We start from the raw sequence: 13103 nt of genomic DNA, 5'->3' as shown, positions 1-13103 counted from the left end.
CTACCTAAAATTACACTAGTCACGTTTTAATCAAGACCAACAAAGCATACATATGAAGTTAAATAATTCAATGTGTATATGGTTGAAAACATTCATTCGTGCATTTAATTTGAAAGGTACAAAAACGTCTTTGTTTTTAAGTGAAATTGATAAAAATTGAACATTTACATAAAGCGATAGTTTACGTAAGTTTTAATATGTTACTGTGTTAATGGTTCATTCGGGAAGTTAGCATCATCGCAATATTTTCAACGTCTTTGTATTAAAGTGAATTGTTAAACATTGAAAATATACGTAAAGCGGTAGTTTATATAAGTTTTAACATGCTACTGTGTTAATGGTTCATTCGGGAAGTTAGCCCCATCGCAATATTTTTATCAATTTAAATTCTCCAAAAATATACATAATAGATAGACAATGAAAACAACTAAATAAGACTGATTACAGAAACTTAAAACAAGGAAGTCCATAGTTTAAACTTTTAAAGACGTGACTGTCATTCTGATTACGAACTGATGACTTATGGATAATTTATTTTAAATGTTTTGTTTTATCAAATTACAGCTTAACTCGGCACGTGATCATTATATTAAAGTTTATATTTATTAATTATTAATAGTATATGATAATCTTGAAGCAAAATCATTTAAAAAATTGCTAGTCCTCGAAGTTATCATCAGCTCTGTCGTCACTGCTTCGGTACTAACTTATCTATTAACATATCTTTACTACACAAAACAACTCCTCGTCCAATCAATTTGCTTTATTTTAACTTCTCAGTTTCATAGTACATACTTTTTTCCGTGTACTAAATACCTATAAACACATGGATAAGACTTCGGTGTATTGTAATCAAGGTATTAAGAGCAAAAGGTGTTAATGGCAGTTTATGAATGAAATTGTGTGTCCACAATTAAAGAATAGAGTTTTAATTAGTTTTAATATAAAAAATAGTTTTAATATGAAAAAATTAGTCCTGGTATCTATGATGAGTTTATTAACAACCACTGGGTCGATGCCACTGCTGTTGGAGATTTATTTTCCGAGGGTATCACCAGCCCAGAAGTCAGCACGTTTTGTGCTGACATGAATTATCATTGATATGGTTATATTTATAAATTAACTGTTTACACATTTTTGAATATTTGAAATACTAAGGCTTTTCTTCCTCAGGCATAGATTACCTTAGCTGGATTTGGCAAAACTTTTAGGAATTTTGGTCCTCAATGCTCTTCAACTTCGTACTTAATTTGGCCTTTTAAACTTTATTGGATTAGAGCGTCACTAATGAGTCTTTTGTAGACGAAACGCGCGTCTGGCGTATATACAAAAGTTAGTCCTGGTATCTATGATGAGTTTATTTACAACCACTGGGTCGATGCCACTGCTGGTGGAGATTTATTTCCCCGGGGTTATCATTAGTCCAGTAGTCAGTACTTTTTGTGCTGACATGAATTATCATTGATATGGTTATATTTATAAATTAACTGTTTACAAATTTTTGAATTTTTTAAATACTAAGGCTTTTCTACCTCAGGCATAAATTACCTTAGCTGGATTTGGCAAAACTTTTAAGTACTTTGGTCCTAAATGCTCTTCAACTTCGTACTTTATTTGGCCTTTTTAACTTTATTGGATTCGAGCGTCACTGATGAGTCTTTTGTAGACGAAACGCGCGTCTGGCGTATATAAAAAAATTAGTCCTGGTATCTATGATGAGTTTATTTACAACCACTGGGTCGATGCCACTGCTGGTGGAAATTTATTTCCCCTAGGTTATCACCAGCCTAGTAGTCAACACTTTTTGTGCTGACATAAATTATCATTGATATGGTTATATTTATAAATTAACTGTTGACAAATTTTTGAATTTTTGAAATACTAAGGCTTTTCTTCCTCAGGCATAGATTACCTTAGCTGGATTTGGCAAAACTTTTAGGAATTTTGGTCCTCAATGCTCTTCAACTTCGTACTTTATTTGGCCTTTTTAACTTTATTGGATTCGAGCGTCACTGATGAGTCTTTGTAGACGAAACGCGCGTCTGGCGTATATAAAAAAATTAGTCCTGGTATCTATGATGAGTTTTTTCAGTATTCACAATGAATTGTTTACATCTTGCTAAAAAACCATTGTTTATGTAAAAGACAAGTTGCAATCAAATTAATATAGAATACAAAATTATTCCTAGAGCAGAGTACAATGCAATCTTATTATTGTGGTTATTCATCAGCAATACAACTACTGTGTACACAAAATAAATATATACTATGAAACCATAAGAAGAGAAATTCAAGCAACTTGATTCTAAACGTCCTTTATGAACTATGCGCCTTTCATCATGATAATGTGATAATGCAGACGGAAATGTGTAACTTGTATCCAAATTTGTTAAAACTTAGATTGTACTATAAAATGAAATTAAAATCCAGACCGGTTATCTTATAATTGATCCATTGATAGTTGTTGTTTAAAAGACTATGCGATAGATTATCTATGGCGACATAAATGTATATGTTTCTAAATTAACATAGCTTTAGTTTAACTGTGAAATTGATATACATAATTTCATAACATGTACAACGCCCAATACCACTTAAATACAATTGCCTGTTTAAATTTGTCATTTCATTTTGCCATTTTATCATGTAAAATAGAGACGAAAGATAACAAAGGGACATTCAAAAATGAAGTCGAAAATTAAGTGAGAACACCATTTTAAAAACGAAAAATAATATAAAAAAAAACAGACACAAAACAGAACATAGAAAATTAAAGAATCAGTAGCATGAACCCAAACAAAAACTGGCTGATCAGTCTTATTCGGTACGGGGGAAAACACGGGATGATGGTTACGATAATCGGACCCCATACGTCTTCATTTGTGAAACAGGTATTTTATAACAGCCATTCTACTGGCTACCGTTTAATTTTCGAAGTACCAATTTTAACTTCACCACTGGGGACTTTTGGTTTGTGAGCAGCCACCCTCTATCCAGGAAATCATGAAAGGCAATGCAAGCTCTGAAACAATAATAAGTATGTAATTACATTAACGGTACCAATTTTACAGTTTGGAGATGTATATTCAATATACAGGTGCTACAAGAAAGATGATACATAGAAAAATAAAGTAATTTTTTATCGTAACACACATAATTCACCAGCAGGTACTATCTTACCATTTAGAAGTAAAGCGTTTTTTAAAATTACAAATTTGTATGTCTGCTTGACATATACATCATTATGTACCAAAACCGTGTTTGCTGCATTAACTGCCTAAAGATCTTGTATATCACTGTTACAATTTTAACAAATTAAACAGCTACGATACTAGAGAGAAAGTTGACATAACATAAAACTTGGTTTTATGGACACCTGTCTAACAAGTAGTGAGTAAGATAAACTATCGATCATTAACAATAATAGAGGCTGTGCATGAATACGTTATAAAATGTTATTTAGACACTGACATTCTTATTGGCTAGATCCATAAGTGATGGAATAAATGGAAAATAGTATTAGTTTATCAATGTGCATTTGTCTTAAATCCATTAATAAGATACAGATCAGAACAAAAAACAACAATGAGGGGACTCCCAAACGTGCGGAACTGGTTGCTTTATAAAGGTGTCTTTTTTACCTTCATACTGTTCTGATTTCGGAATGACAACTTCAAATATATAGCGAATATGATAATTATCTGTCGAATAAACTCATCATATATACCAGGACTAACTTTTGTATATACGCCAGACGCGCGTTTCGTCTTCAAAAGACTCATCAGTGACGCTCGAATCCAAAAAAGTTTAAAAAGCCAAATAAAGTACAAAGTTGAAGAGCATTGAGATCCAAAATTCCTAAAAGTGTTGTCAAATACAGATAAGGTAATCTATGCCTGAGGATGAAAAGCCTTAGCATTTCAAAAAATTCAAAATTTTGTAAACAGTTAATTTATAAATATAATAACCATATCAATGATAATTCATGTGCTGACTACTGGGCTTGTGATACCCTCGGAGAAATAAATCTCCACCAGCATTTATATATTTTAAGGTTTTCTTTCCAAATAACACCAAATGGTCAGATCCTAAAGGTATATCACCCTCCTGAGGATGATGAAGTTTTAGCAACAAAGAAAGGTCTGGCTGCAATGTTATCTGCAAAACTACACGACAAAGATGAGGTAAGTCCCGCTTCTTTTAAAGAATTATACATTTACTCGTGTATACACGAAAAGCTAGAAATAGCAAAAAAAACCTGCTCGGAATGTACATATTTTAAGAATCACAATTTTACTGATAGTATCAAAACAGTTTAAAACTATAAAATATACAGGGTATATTGATTTTAGTAAATTGGGATAAAAAAAAGAAAACAAGACAATATTTGTTTTGTTGTTGTTATTGAGCCATTCTTTTTCTTTAAGAATGTGATATTATATACATGATACATATATAACATGTAGAATGTATAATGTTTTTAATACTATTATTGTGACACCATTTTTCAAGTTCTAATTAGTATCAAACATTTACACTGTTGGTGTGTGTTTGTTTTGAGTTTGACGTAGATGTATTTGGCACAACTTTTTACGAATTCTACATTCGAGAAAAAGGCTTTACATCGACCACCGAAAGCTATATTTTGTAGCCTATGTGGTCGAGTGGTCTAGGGCGCTGAACACGGTGCAAGGGTTCGAATCGCGTAAAGAACAAACATATGCCAACGCAAATTTGAAGATCTAACATTGTTGGGCTTAATTACTGTAACAGACAAACTATATTATTTATATATAAGCCAACGGGCAAGAAGCCTGATTTAGAGGATAAATAAGTTCTCATCAGCTAGTCCTAAATGCTTTGGGGCCTACGGTAAGCCAGTACAGGTGGCTCGGGAAAGATCTTGGATAGGTTATGATACTTTTCGATTTTTTTCTAATTTCCACAGATGTGTGAGTTTTGTACACCTTATTTCACGTATATATACATTACTTAGTGTGTACATGTATCGTTAATCGTTTTAAAGTTGAACATTTTTGGGGAATAACAAGTGTCGGACACGTTTAGGAGAGAATAAAATCGGACAGGTTTGAGCAAAGATAATGTTTGAACACTTTAAGGGAATGTAAAATTAGAAACATATGGAAAATTTGTAATTTTAAGGACATGTTTTAGCAAAAAGACATATTTGATCAAAAATACATGTTTTGAGGATTAGATAAGATCATGAAAAATGAGCAAGTTTGAAAATAAAACTGAATAAAAAATAAATGATTGGTAACAGATAATTTATAATAATGGTCATGGCAATGATAATTCATGACGACACAGAAGTGCTGATTACTAGACTGGTGATAAACTCGGTGGGGGTATGACTGAAAACGTCGAGTTTCAGTTTGATATGACATCTGGGAGTAAGTATGATTATCCGTATAGGCAAAAGTAAAAGACATACTACACTATGCACAGTTGAAAATGAAATCAATTGCCTCTGCTTTAGAATTTAGGATTTTCTTATTCCAGGAGCAGATTACCTTAGCCGTATTTGGCACAACTTTTTGGAATTTGGGTCCTCAATGCTTTTCAACTTTTTACTTGTTTGGCTTCATAACTATTTTGATCTGAGCGTCACTGATGAGACTTATGTAGACGAAACGCGCGTCTGACGTATTAAACAGATAAGAAAAAAGAAAAAGAATGGCTCAATAACAATTATTTTTACTTGCAGTGGTTTATTATTAATTTTTTTTATCCTGTTTTCAGTTTAAAGCTAAATAAAACGCCACTTGTTACCGTTGTCCTGTTGATAAGAGTGAGACCACTTTAGCAGTATGACAATAGTTTTAATTTGTTTCAGTTACAAGTAAACATTGGAGAATGGAAGTATCAGACAGAAGAAATAGGAAATGAAGGTATTACAATTACTACAGTAGATGTTTCTCCCTTGAAATAAGTCACCTGACGCAAAACAATTATACAACAAAACGACGTATACAGGTCAACAATTTTCCTTTGAGTTATAGAAAGTGTTTTGTAGGATTTGAACTTGATTATAATCAAATTAAATTACATACATAGCTATATAATGACTAATGTAATGATTTCATTGACAAACATTTCATACGGTAAATTATTAATATATTTTTTTGTATGTATGTCCATGTACCAGTTGGTATTTTAAATGATATCATGTCTATTGAAACATTTACACATCATTACCAAGCATGAAATGAATGTAGGTGAGAACGGTCTCGTCATTTAACATGACAGACACGTGCTCACTATATATATAAGGACGGTTAGATACTCACGTCAGTTTTGAACATTGAATAAAACTGTTTACTCGTTTAAGAATGGTTATTAAGACACTTATATTTTTGCATGACCACACTTACGGTCAACGTTTTCATCCTCAGAAAAAAAAACTCTTATTATCTAGGGAGTGCGCAATGTCAACAATGTTATAAGAGGAAACATAACACACCATAATCGGTGCACACCATAAAGAATAAATAATGAACTCATTAATTTCTGTTTGTATCTACACTAAAATAAATTATTCATATTTAAAACTTAAGCGTACTGAAAGACTTGTTGCTTAAATAGCTATTCCTTCGGGTACTTGGTGGCGTTTTAAGAAGCTTGGTGCACTTAAACGGCCTAAGTGGTGTTTAAACATGCCGAATAAACAATAGGATGTAATTTCTATAGGAAGATTGATGATAAAATAAAATGCGAAGAAGGGAATCAAATTATCGTTACATTATTTAGTATCAATATGTTAATCGACTGAAATCTTCTGTAGGGATGAATTTATGCTAATCAGTTTAAAACAACTTCAGACATGTTTTAAAAATCCTTGAATTCGGTTGGACTAGTGCAAGTACATATCTACTTTTACGTCAAAAATATTAAATATGTCAATGACATTATCGTGTGTTGGGTGTCGAAAATAAATATAGCAGTTTAAAATCGCAAAAAGATACTTAAGCAAATCAATTTCTTTCAGGTCCACATTCGGCAAGATATATTGTGAAGGACACAACAACGGAAACTGAGTTCAAAAAGATTAGAAATAGCAAATTCATCGAACATTCCAAAGGGTATTTTGAAAAGGTATTCAAGTAGCCAATTTTTTTTTATATGGTTATATTATTACTTGCCACTAGTTTGGAATACAACATAAAGCCATTTGTCCAATTATAAATGGAATGTTTTCATCTCATCTCTGAAAAATGGTACATTTTATACAGGTGAAAATGAATTAAAAAACGTAATAGGGCATTTTGATAAGGTAACTAGCAAAACTAACTTTAATGTAGCTATACTTTATGTGCGTTTATCCCAACAGATTTTCGAGGAGGAACGACTGAAATCGACTCAATATAGGAGTTGTACAGTTGCCATCACGAATCGGTTGACACGTGTCTTTGTCTCAATTCATTATCGATAGGTGTTCGCATTCTTAGAATATTAGGTACCAAAATAGTCGACAATGCTATCGTTTTACTGATGCCATTCTGAACTGCGGTATATTTGTCTTGGCATCATGAGTTTTTTTCCGCTGTCTTCACTTAACAAAATAAATTATGTGACTGAAGTTGCAGTTTACATATATTAAATTTTAAATTATTTTGTTTATTGAATTTGAACATTTCAAAGTATATACCCAAACTTTTTTAGTCGTAAATATATTTCTAATCACCGACACTCAAAGATAATATACATGGATGTCGGTGACATAATTCAAGATTCAAAGCACGACATACGATTTTTCAAACTGTAAATATTTGATCAGAAATAAAGTCGTTATATATTATCGAAATAAAATTTTATTACGACAGAATTGATATATACTTTAAAGTACACTGATGTCGCAGTCCAAATCGCCATTTAGCACGAGTCACTATTTATAACTATACAATGTTGATGTTTCGTTGTATCTATTATTGAAACAAATTTAGGTAAATCGTTTTTAAAAATTCAGATAAAACGTTATTTATAACATGAACGTTTTTCTGTCTGTATTTGTATATAATAGATTAGAATTTTGTGATTTATACTAATGATCTGTAAAGTTAAAGGTAATAAAGAATTTGAATTTGAAATAAAAAGTAAAATTTACAAGCGCAATAGAATCTGATCAAAATAATGATCCGCTCACGACTATTTTTCAATTTTAGTGGATACATTAGTTTTATCTGTTATATTCGTCTTTTGTATGTATTATTGGATGCAGGCCATCGGTTTACTCGTTTCAATCAATTAATATATTTTGTCATATGTCATAGGCGAGTGACTTTAACCATAAAAATAAAATTTTAATGCACCTACCTAACACACGGCTAAATTATATATCATTTGAAAGCTACACATCTGTACTATCTGTTTTGCCCGGTCGTAAAAAAATCGTACGGTGCAATTTCCGTCAAATCAAGATCAAAGGCCAAGGACGAATAAGTGCATATTTTCTAAGATTTCAGCCTGATTGCATTATATGACTTTTATATACTAAATTCACATATGCAAACAATTTAAACTTTTAGCAGAAAGATTAACAGTCATTATTCAAACGCATTTTTTAATATTTAAAGCGTGTTTTTGACAGATAGCACATGTTTCCTGAAATTCGAGTAAAAGTTAAAGTCATAAGAAACCTCAAATCAAAAAAAAATAATGCATATGATTTTAATAACTCAATGAATAGTTTTCATTATAAAACTTATGTACATATACTTTTTTCTGAAGAAAATTCTTTAATTTATTCATATTTAGAAGAAGTTTACTTTATTTAAATAGCTTCCTTCCAGCAAGCAATTCCCCCGAGATATTTTCCGTATGTAATGTGACCTCAGTGTGACCCATCTCGTTAAAATCCGGTGACCACAATACGCATGGATGTCCTTAAAATAAACTATTATCTGAATTTACATGTTAAACACGTGCTCAATTTCCATGCTTTTTTGTTTATTTTTCGTCAATTGTTGACAAACAGGTGACAATCGTTAAACTTCGGCTTCAAGACACGAACTTTAATTACCTGCCATATTTTCACAACAACACTGACCGATTGAAAAAAAAATTGACAATTATACGAAATTTACACGAAAAAAATGATAAATTCGAGCACAGAAGACTAAGTTTATGATGTTTGTATGCATTGGTTCAAGAATTGGAAGAACATTATTTTTCACCGGTCACTCGTTTCTTATGACTTTAACAAAATGTGTGAAAACCCAAATTTTTCTTTCTGGTGCAAATGCTAATCAATTAAAACTTAGTAAAACCCTGTAATGACTATCAAACAAGTTTTTGACATCATAAAATTTCCTAAAATTATGCTTACTTCTAATCAAACAGCAAATCATAACAACTCATACAGTTGCCCAAAATACCGCCATCTGCGAAAAAACAGCTTTTAAGCATTTCTTCCTATTTAAACATTGTATGTGGTCAATATAAGATTTAATAAACAAATTCTTAAGAATCTGAAAAAATTAGAGTAGAAAAAATATGTGCGCGAATCATCTTATTGCTTGAAATAAAGGGGGTGAAACTAAAAGATTGCAATCTGCATTGTAACTACCAGACTGAATTAAACATATTTCGACTTTTCTAATTGTTTGATTTGTAGCTTCATTATAAATATTGATGTAGTGAAAAGACCTTTTATTTATTTAATGTGAATAAAAAATTTAGACCAAAATAAATAGAAAATAAATTGATGAAAATTGTATAATTTCAAAGAATTTCAAAAACTAGTAAACACATTATAAAACTTGACTACTTGATTGCTTAAATTGCGTTGTTCATTGTTTACATGCATTAATTCGTCAAATAAGAATAATTTTGAAGAAAAAATATCCATTAATACGCAACGATTCTAGTTACAACTAGACTTCCTGAATAGCTTGAATGACTAGTTCATTTTTCATACGAGAATGACTTCATGCAAGAGTTTCTGATGACGACTGAAAAGAAGCTATCATTATCTTGAAACTTCACGTTATATATCCATTATATAGATGATGTCATCTCACTGAATATCGCAAAATTTGTGACAATGTTGGACTCGTATTTTCAATAAAAATAAAAGACTCAAAAGATACAGTTTACTCTATCACGTATCTTGAAATCGATGATGAGGGTTGGTTGAGAACAAGTTTTACGACAAAAGCGATGAGCATAAAACAACCCATAAAAACACCCCTTACTACCAAATTATAAACTTTTCATTTCTATGTAACTACATTATAGCAACGCCTGCATATCTATACTACTAAAGGAGAGACCGATATGAGCCTCAACTCCTCTGAAATAAAGACAACTATAGTATACCGCTATTAAATAGTCATCAATCGATTTACTAGTAACTGAAACAAATCCGGGTCACAAAGCAAAAACTAGGAAAACGCATCAACTATAAGAGGAAAACAACGATATAACAGAAACACAGAACTGCTACAAAAACAAACGCCAACATACAAAGAAACAGATTATTCGATACCAACTGCCATATGCCTGACTTGGTACAGGACATTTGAAGAAAAATGGTGGTTTAAACATGTTTTAAACCAGAGTTCAAATGCAAAGTTGAAATCATCCCTTTGAAAATTTCATGGACGCCACTACGAGTTGGTTGCAATTATGAGATATCTGTTTCGCCAGATGACGACTGATAAGTTCCATCGACGTAACCAAATTGCCGTCATTTCTGCCGTGAATGTCACCAACCGAATAAGGCTTGGCACCGAGTTAGGAAATACATGAGCCACAAGACGGGTAAAAGAGAGTCGTGGTGTAGTGGTTAGTGTATCGGACTACTAACACAAAGGTTCCTGGTTCGTTTCCGTTCCGTGATGAAAATTTCAGGGACTGAATTTTCGGCTCTTCCTTGACACCATTTGTGAGTATGGTCTTGAGGAAACGATGAAAGTCCGTCGGAAGGGGACGATAAATGGCTGACCCGTGTTAAGAGAGAACCATATCTCTTGCACGTTAAACACACCTTTGTAGATTTCGAAAAAGAGCAGGCTAATGCCGCTACAAGGCAGCACTCGCACCCGCAAAGTGGAAAGCGATTAATTTAAGTTGCAAAACTTGTTTCCCAATCCACTATAAATAAATATGTTTAAACTAAGACGGGTGTCACTTGTGGAACATGATCTGCCTACCCTTCAGGAGCCCCTGAGTTCACTCAAAAAATGTTTTGGGGGTTTGTGTTACTCAATCTGTAGTTTTATATGTTGTGTTTTGTATACTTGTCTTGTTCGTTTTTTGCCTGGCTTTGTCAGTTCGTTTTTAATTATGAGTTTGATGTCCCTTTGATATATTTCGTCACTATTCAAGTAGTTAAATGTTTAAAAATTGTAAATCAGTGTAGCTAAATGTATCATGATAACGATTTGGTTCTATATATATATCATCGTGAGCAAATTAAGTTATTTTCGCGGATATTTGTCTTATTGCGTTAATCTTCTTCACTTTACTTTGAGGTGATTTTTGGCTGATTTTCATTACTGCAAGTTAATGTGTTTAAAGTAAAATAATACCAAAGGGACAATCAACATCTCAAACCATGAATCAAATAAAGTTAATTAAAACCATGAACAAAATAAGATTAAAGTCCAAGAGATGAACAACAGTCCAAAAAACACAGCATACCATGAAAAGGAACACTCCCAAAACAGCGAATGTTCTTATGAGGTCAGGAAGGGTATTTAACTTTTTCATTTTGTTATTTCACGACTGCTTATAGTGTTTTACATACACAATGACATGCATTTGTATTTTTAAAGCTTATGTAGAAAATACTCAAAGCATATTTTATTCAAATAATTAAAGCGATTAAACTTCTAAACACATTTAATATGACTTACTATAACACGATTTTAAACTAAATAAGAAGCAGCCGCATTTTATTTAGTTCGTTTACATCCCGCTTTAGACAACCAAGTGTTTCTAAACAAGGTTACTTATTTCAATGTTGCCTACGATTTAGTCGCAAAGTAATGTTTGCATTTAAACAAGATTACAAAAAGTAAAACAGTTTGACTTCGTAAAAAACATATTTTAACCTCAATTACCTCGCATATATTCTTTTCTTACTTTAAACACCCCTTCTTTTATTATGGAAAATCATTCTCCTCCCTGATATTCACAATTAGCGATGTTCTATTTTAACATAGATTAACAAAATGATCGCTATTTGCCGATGGCAGATTTTTGGGCAACTGCAAACACTTCAATAGAAGGCTGTTCCATGAACAATAATTAATAATTGCATCTTAAAATTACAAAACAAATATTCCTTGACCTAAAACATATACATTTATCTATTTTTTTAGCATTCAAATATCGATTCCCTAAGATATATTTTGCTTTTTGAATAATTTTTCATTTTTTTTAGGATTTGTGATAAATTTCAATTTTCGGGAAATTTTGCGCATCGAATCTCTTATTTTTTGTTTGATTTGGAAATTATGTATCATGTTCCATAAAGTTCATATGATCTTCTGGAAAATTTTATGGTACAAGAATTAGAAAATGGCGTTTTATTTAATAATCGCAAAAATTGGAATTTTTTTTTCATGACCTTTGACCTTGATTTAACAAAAATTGCACCGTACGATTTTTTTACGACCGGGCAAAACAGAAAGTACAGATTAACAGCTTTCGAATGATATATAATACAGCCGTGTGTTAGGTGGGTGCATTAAAGTCGATAACTAAGCGTCTTTTTGAAATAAGTCACTCGCCTATCAGTACATTTTATAGCTTATATATAAAGTTGCTTACATCTAAATCATATGGTATCATTTCTGTTAGTTGTCAAACAAATAAGAACTGACCCAATACCACACACAGTCATCGAAAGCTATAGTACAAAGCCATCTTCAACTAATTAAAAAATCATGCGTGAATCTCTCAAGACTAAAATAATTAGTACACATCCATGCAAAAACATAACGAGCAGTCAGAGAATTACTGGCCTTGTGCAAAGCCAACTTTGAACTAGTATAATTATATCACTGAACTAGTATATATTTGTTTAGGGGCCAGCTGAAGGACGCCTCCGGGTGCGGGAATTTCTCGCTACATTG

At 31.9% G+C, this 13103-nt stretch overlaps 1 protein-coding gene across 1 annotated transcript in view; it reads left to right on the top strand.

The window, feature by feature from the left end:
• Positions 1–13103, top strand: part of LOC139501253 (uncharacterized) — a 599145-nt gene that overhangs the window by 6684 nt on the left and 579358 nt on the right. Inside the window, exons 4-6 of the mRNA XM_071290273.1 lie at positions 4055–4184; positions 5858–5912; positions 7010–7116. Of these exons, the coding sequence (XP_071146374.1) occupies positions 4055–4184; positions 5858–5912; positions 7010–7116 (292 nt within the window). The remainder of the gene's footprint in view (positions 1–4054; positions 4185–5857; positions 5913–7009; positions 7117–13103) is intronic.

Source organism: Mytilus edulis, chromosome 13 (genome assembly GCF_963676685.1).
Source record: "Mytilus edulis chromosome 13, xbMytEdul2.2, whole genome shotgun sequence".
NCBI classification, from domain to species: domain Eukaryota; kingdom Metazoa; phylum Mollusca; class Bivalvia; order Mytilida; family Mytilidae; genus Mytilus; species Mytilus edulis.
This window is presented reverse-complemented; position numbering and strand designations above follow the sequence as displayed.